Source organism: Limulus polyphemus, unplaced genomic scaffold (genome assembly GCF_000517525.1).
Source record: "Limulus polyphemus unplaced genomic scaffold, Limulus_polyphemus-2.1.2 Scaffold452, whole genome shotgun sequence".
Lineage (NCBI taxonomy): Eukaryota > Metazoa > Arthropoda > Merostomata > Xiphosura > Limulidae > Limulus > Limulus polyphemus.
In genome coordinates this window covers 574,517-582,360 of record NW_013666062.1, presented here as the reverse complement: position 1 = coordinate 582,360, position 7,844 = coordinate 574,517, and the positions used below count along the sequence as shown (strand labels likewise).

At 37.0% G+C, this 7,844-nt stretch overlaps 1 protein-coding gene across 1 annotated transcript in view; it reads left to right on the top strand.

Moving 5' to 3' along the window:
- The window catches only part of LOC106458372 (glutamate-rich WD repeat-containing protein 1-like), a 33,503-nt gene that overhangs the window by 12,258 nt on the left and 13,401 nt on the right, over window positions 1–7,844 (top strand). The window contains exon 2 of the mRNA XM_013917879.2: window positions 2,154–2,428. Coding sequence (XP_013773333.1) covers window positions 2,154–2,428 — 275 coding nt within the window. The remainder of the gene's footprint in view (window positions 1–2,153; window positions 2,429–7,844) is intronic.

Sequence of the window (7,844 nt, the reverse complement as noted above, 5' to 3'; positions counted from 1 at the left end):
ACTTCAAAGTCAAATGTATTTCTTTAATCAGGGCAATTAACAACCTGATTGTAAGATGGAAACGCATCATCGATAAGAATGGAGACTATGTCATTTAATAAATGTTTGTTTTGATATATAAGTTGTTCAGGTATTTTATATTAAAAAAGCAACATTAATTTTTTGATGACCTAATATTTGATCATTTGAATAGTTGGTATAATTCAAAACAATAATGACCGAAACATTATCTTTGAATAGTTGATTATTTTTTGTAATATTAATTAGTGTAATTGTAACTTTGATTAGTTAGTAATATTATATGACACTAATTGACATAATCAGTGCTTAAAAGTAACTGATTGTATTAATTAATTTAGTTAATCACCAGCTGTATTCTTATTAGGAGGTAAATATTTTTTTCTATTTCTCATATAGTCCTTAGCTTTCACAACATTTTACCTATTGCATCACCAGTATGACTTCCAGAGAAATGCTTGATATCAAAGGAGCATGTTTTTAAGTCCATGTGGTACAGTGCCCCGTGAAACTAATGAAACTGTTGTTTGTTGACTTCAGAGAAGGTATCTTGTGTTAGTGAAATAGCACTGACATTCAAAGTCTTAACAGAAAGAGCATTCTTACATCGTTCAAATATAGTATTAGGTCCTTCTTTTCTTTAGTCTGTAATTTCAGGACTACACTTCTCAATAGTAGAATTTGCCTAGTACATTTTTGACCACTGATTTAGTGTGTACCATAATCCTTTGGAATTAAAACCTTTTTATAAAGGTACCATAGGTTATGGCCCTCATTGTTTTCAGTAGTTTTATCTAAATAATGAACAAGGTTATAAAAGCAGATTAGGAACTCCATTAGTTACATTAATCTGATCATTAAGTCATTTGCTAATTCTTTGTAACATTTCCACATTTTACATGAGAAAGACTGATAAAGAATATAGTAATTGCTTAGAAAGGCAAATTGTTTCACTTGAAAAGTTTAGTAAAATTTATTTGTTTGACATGAGAAAGCAGGATCACGTGCTTTAGAAAATATCAAAATCAAACAGTATTACAGATAACTGAGTTTAATAATTTTTTACTCTACTAAAAAAAAAGAGAGATCAAAATTGTTAGTGATTTAACATTAATAAAGTTATTAATTAATTAATATTCAGTTATTTTATTTGTTATTTATAACTTCCTATCTCTTAGTACCTATAGTAGATTTCAGGTTAAGGTGTTGTTAGTAAATGATATCAAAATCTTAAATACTTGGCTGCCAAATCAATAAAAAAAGAAACTGGCTGGATACCAATTACTAATTAAATACCTGTTATACCCATAGTTTTAAGATTGATATAATATTTGAAAATATATGATTAATACTGAAGTAAGGCTCAGCACATAATGGGTTATTGACAGAGAATGTTACCAAGTTACACATGGTTATTCGTATATATGTCTGATAGAGCTGAGTGATCAGTGAAATTTGCTAATTCATTAATCATTGGGCTGTCACACTAGTTATACTATAGAACAGAAGATCATTTGCTGAAAAGCCAATCAGGGCAACACTTCATGTATCATAATTGTAGACAATACATTAGGCTCACAATACAATACATATTGCAGGACACAAGCCACAATACAATATGTATTACAGTACACAAAATCTCTCCATATTTCTGTTTAAATGACTTAAAAAATAGTTGATTTTGGATCAACACACAACATTTTAACAAAAGGACATTTATTTACCAATAAAGTCTATGTTACTTCCATTTAAAGCAGTTACACCCCTCTAAAAAAAATTAACAAATGTTAATTTTACTTAATTTAATACAAAGTATGGCATTTCCTTTTGTAATTTTTTCTGTACACTACTTGCAAATTAACCTTTACATTGTACAGGCATATGTGTATCAATATTTTCTTTGCATTTTCTTATATATTGCTTGTTTGTTTTGCACAGCTTGCACATCTGTTGTGTGTGGCTCGTACGTTCTGAGACCAGTGCTCATATTGAGTTACCAGAACTCAAGTCATAAGTAGACAACTATTCATCCTGACCATTGCAAATGTGTCCATAGTTTTAACTACAATAAATAAGTTGTTTGTATGAATATCAAATAATTTATTCATAACATTAACCTTTTTTCATGACATTAGGTGCACCTTGCCTTAGCTTTGACATAATTCAGGATGATCTTGGTGACAACAGGACAGAGCAGTTTCCACTGACAGCCTACATTGTAGCAGGATCACAGGCAGAAAGATCTCATGTTAACAACTTGATTGTCATGAAGATGTCTAACATGAACAAAGTGAAAGCTACTGAGAAAGATGAGGAAGATGAAAGTGACAGTGATAGTGATGATGAGGATCAAGTTCCAGAACTTGAATGTGCTTTAATTCATCACCATGGCTGTGTGAATAGAGTTAGAGTAAGAAATTTAATTTTTTTTATTTGTTTAATTTGTTATCTAAGTTTTATAAACCTATGAGATCCTTTTATTACATCCAAAATCTTATTCTATTTTATAAATAAAGTTCTGGTACATTCAAACTGTGCATGTAAAAAAATAATCTTTTAAATGTAATTTTTTGTTTCCTGAAGTTAAAGCTGCAAGTACAAGTAAGTGGGGTGTGAAACCTCATGAAATTATCTTCATTGGCGTCATGATGACCTGAAAGCTGGGAAAATGTATCAAAATGTTTTAGTGTAGAGAAAGAAGGAAATATAACAGAATATTTTTTTTTTTGCGAGATTAAATTTGACATGAAAGATAAAAATATTGGAGGCAATGTTGATTTTATACCAAAATATAGGCTAAAGAAAAATATGGATTTAAAGATCATGTAAGTACTGCATGTGTTTTCATTTGTGTAAACATGTTGAGTTTACGTGTAATTTAAATGTGCAAGGTCTGTAAAGTTATAATAACAGAGCATAGTTTCCTCTGGTATGCAACTTGCATTGTTAACAGTTTCCTTGTCCTGCTTGTTATCTACTAACATGGGGCCAAGCATCAGGCAAGTGAATGTAAACCAATTAAATCTCTTAAGGCATATTGATTTTTCTTATTTATTTAAACTTGAGTTTTTGGCATGCATTAAGCAGTAGTTAGTTATTCTATTGTTAACAGTTTTAAGTATATGATAACCTGGATACTAGTTATGTAGCTTTAACAGCATTAGAGACTCAACAAAAACTAGTATGGTTGAATTTTTGATGGTCATAATAAATAGAGCTTGGTGGTGGTTAAATGTAGACAATTTTGATGGCAGAAAGTCCTTTGAAATATAGGGTAATAGGTTATTTGATAGGGATAGAGTGCTAAAGCGAGGGAAGAAGTGGCATCCTGTTGAAGATATCAAAGATAATAGCAAGAAGATTGAATCCATTTGGGTTTCTATTAGTGTATATAAAGGGAAAAGACTTTTAGTGGGAATGTATTACAGACCACAAATGATTGTTGGATATACAAGACTGTTTTGTTTAAGAGTTATTATTTAGTTTATTTGGTGATTTAATACCTAACAATTATTTAGTTTTCATAACAAGGTTGTTAAAAGTTAATTATGTTAAAAGCAATAGTTACGACAAGTTTCGTTATGTTTCTTTACCATGTAGGTTATCACAGTTAATCTAGAACTTTATATAATTCTCATTTTCTTTGAAAGTTCACACAGGCTGGTTCAGTTACCTTAGAACCCAACTGACAAGAATTATTTCTTCTCTCTTCTGTTATCATAATACAATCAGTGATAAATTCACTTACATTACCCTGTCGTACCACAATTGCATCCAGAGCTTTAAATAATTTTCTTTTATGTCAAAGGTTCACACAGGCTGGTTCAATTACTTTAGAACCCAACTGACATGATGAATTATTCTTCTCTATATCTGTTGTTACAATGCAAACTGTGAAACTTTTGCTTTAGAAATCACCCATTACAGCTAATTCACACACAGTCTAACTTCACTTTTACTCTTACTTTCACTAACTTCACTTCTCTGTATCTGCATGTATTTATAACATGTAACAGAAAAATCTAGAAATATCTAGCCTCTAGTAACAATAATATTAAACAGAATAAGAAAAACTTAGAAGCTTCGGGTAAAATGACGTCAACAATATTACAAAAGCCTAGTACAACAATTAAACTACACACATAGTGTGTGACTCATACAGAGCTTTTTTTATGTACATATGTTTGACTTGTTTTGAATATATTATATCCGATAAGGTACTCTCCCTCCTCTCACAAAATTAGCTTTTCTCATTTTGTGCTGCCCCCTATATGCGAACATTTTTCAGAAATGCATGCCACAAACCATCATCTTCCCTCTGTTGGAATCCAAAGTTCCAACACTCTCTCATGCAAATTATCATTTGTCACTTCTCCACAATAGAAGAGCACTACTATCACGTGATGCGTGTGACTCCCTTCAAACGTCGCTACCGAACTATCACTTCTCGTTTGGCAGCTGTCGAGTTCAAACATTTTTTTTTACATTATTCAGTTACCTTGAGTTGTTTGTTTATTAATTTATTTCATTTTTCTTAACTTTATTTCCAACAGTTCACAGTTGTAGAATTAATATTTTAACAAAGCATTACTTCCTCGTATATCCTGCTAAAAAATCCCGACATTACAGTCACCATTTCGAGTTCTTTGCCAGCATCTGATGTCGTATTTTCAGCCACGGGCGAGAGCGACCTATCAGAGGATATATTGTCGCTCATTCGCTGGGAGATTGAGTGGTATATGAGCCAACCTCTCTCGCCTACTTCAGCCATACTTCCTCCTAAGCCTTTCGGGCTGGGCCAGGCTGCAGACGATTTTGATCATTTGTTTCCCCACCCAGAGTTTGCCATGCCTTCCCATTCACTGCCTGATGATTCAGCTCATCCGTCATCGGTCTTTTTGAACTTTATCTCTAAGGTATGTGATGTTTTGTCTCTTTCACATGTTTCCTATGGACCTAGACCTTCCCTCTTATATGAAACTTTCTGACCCTATTTAGTCTTTCCCCCTGTCCCCCGATATTAGGGTTCACACGGACCAATTTGCTTCTCAACTGGAGGAGGGTGTTGGTATGCCTCGTCCTCTATGGACTTCGGATCAGTCTGTCCTTGCTTATCATCAGACAGACTTTCCTTTTCTCAACCAACAATTGTTGGCATCAGCTCTACCTGTTTGGGGAGTGAACCCCAATTACCCTGTCTAATTTACCCAAGCCCAATTTTTTTGCCTTTGTCTCATCCTCACGACCCTGTTAATTACCTCTCTTCTCCTTCTGTCAAAGGCTCTTCATAGGAACCCTGAGGGGGTTTTCTGCTGAAATCCTCTTCATCCTTACTTCTACATTGGCTCGTTTGTAATCTTCAGCTCTCGCACATGGTTTGTTTGTTGTTGAGACCTCTTGGGCCTTGATGAGGTTTTGGTGCAGACCCGTCTCCACACTCCATATTTGAGGGATCCCTGCATGGCACTGTTTTCGTGGTCTTATATGTTTGACTCGGTTCCTGAGTCTTTGGATTGTGGATCTCGGCCCATCTCTACCCTTAATAACTTGGTAACTCGTTTATCACTGTCAGATCCAAGCACAGCACCAATTCCTGTCACCCGACTTTCCCTTTTCCACCCTCCCATGGTGCCACATTTCGACGATTTACTTGATGATGCACGATCTGCTAACAGCAGTAACAGTGATTGTTTGGTCTGTTTGATCCCTGTGGGGGGCTTGTCTATTTTATTGCATTTCATTCATCTCTGAGGACCTTTTCTTGCTGATGTCTGGGGAGAAGGGAGAAGCATATATATTAGAAGCGGTTCAGGATCTCATCGCACAACAGGCTATCTAACCAGCTTACCAGGTTCACAGGGGTTTTACTCCCACCTGTTTGTGGTTCTCAAGAAGACAGGGGACTGGTGTTCTGTCATTGATTTATCCTGTCTAAATCAGTAAGTTCACACTCCTTACTTTACCATGGAGACATACCTTTCTCTTTGATGGGCATTTTCTCCAGGTCTTTGGATGACTAAGGTGAACAATTTCAATGTTTACTTACACATTTCTGTGGCAAAGCATTTCCATTTATATCATTGGTTTGTCTATCAGGTGGTTGTGTACCAGTTTTGTGCCTTACCTTTTGGCCTATCCTCAGTACCATACATGTTTTGTCATGTGGTACACTCCTTTGCTCGACATATTCATCCCATGGGGTTGTGCTTCCATGTTTATTTGGATGACTGACTTCTTCTTGCTCATTCCAAATGGGAATCAGCCTGTCACACTCATCAACTCCGGGCCAAAGCTGCATGGGTGGGCTGGTTGGTCAAATTGAAGGAGTTTGTCCTTTGTCCTACCAAATACTTTTCCATTTGGGTGTTTTCTTCAACACCCATCTCAGTTAGACTGAACCTACTCTCTGGCTCCGTTCTATGGAATGGGCTGTTTGGAAAGCCCTGTCTGTTCACTCACTTACAGCTCACAAAGTTCAATTGCTTTTTGGGTTGTGGTCCTCCATGACCCCTCTCATACCCCTGGACAGGGCCCATATGTGTTTTCTTCAATGGATCCTCTCTCAGGATTCCTTGGATATTTCTATATCCCTTCCCTCATCCCTTGTAGACAATCTTCATTTGTGATTGAATAGAGCCCAGACATCATTGGGGGTCCCACTTCCTCCTCTGTGGCCAGATTTAAATCTGTTCATGGTTGCATCCCTTTAGGGCTGGAGTGCCTGTGTGGATCACCAGGAGGTTTTGGGTTACTGGTCTGTGAATTAGAGTTCTCTTCTCAAACTCCTGGCTGTTCACTGGGCTTTGGATCAATTTCTTTCTATTGCCAGCCACCAGCTAGTTATGATCCATTCCAACAATCACCAAGGTAACACCAGGTACAGATCCCTATATTTTTGCACTATGGATCTTCTTTTGTGAGACCACAAACATCATATTCATTTGATAGTGTGTCATATACTGGGTTCCTTCCATCTTGTAGCCGATCATCTTTCCCAGCCAGATCTGATATATCCCGTAGAATGGTCCCTGTGTCCTGCTATTTTTTGGTAGCTCTGTCTGCATCTGGGTATGCCCCATATCAATGCCTTCACCACCACTCTCAATTGAAAATTACCTTGGTTTTGGTACCTGGTCCCACATCCTCAAGCTTTGGCTGTCAATGCCTTCAGCCAGGATTGGTCTCATCTATTCCTTTATGTTTACTTTCCCATCCATTTACTTCATTGGATAGGCTCCCTCGTCTGTGCCACTCCATGCACAGTCCTTCTGATTGCTCTTTACTGGCCTGCTCAATCTTGGTTTCTTTGGTTGCTCCAACTGCTGGTGGTCCCTCCCCTTCCTCTTCCCTTCCTTCCCGACCTGCTCCATCAACTCCAGTCACCAGCACTCCATCTTGTGCCATTTTTCCTTTATATTCACCCCTGGCTTTTGTCAGGACTTGGCAAGGAGTTCCAGTTTCTCTTGCAGAGTAGCTTCACATTTAGCCTGTTCCATTCGCCCTTCTTCTTTAGCCATCTACCAATGCAATTAGAGCATTTATCACCCCTGGGCATTGAATCGGGCTTTCCTCTGTCTTGTCTGTGCCCTCCATTGTTCTACTGCTCACACGGCTTCTTCCGGGGTCCCCTTTCCCACCTTTTTATTCCTTGGCAATCTTTCTCTTCCTGTGGTCTTTTCCCAGTTACCCTGACCAATTGGGTTCAACGTTTGATCCAGTTGGCCTATTCCTCTTTATCTCCTTCCCAGCCTGGTCTCTTTCATGTTACCTCACATCCAATCCATTGCCTTACCTTCTCCTTTGCTTCTCGTCTTTGTCAGCCATTG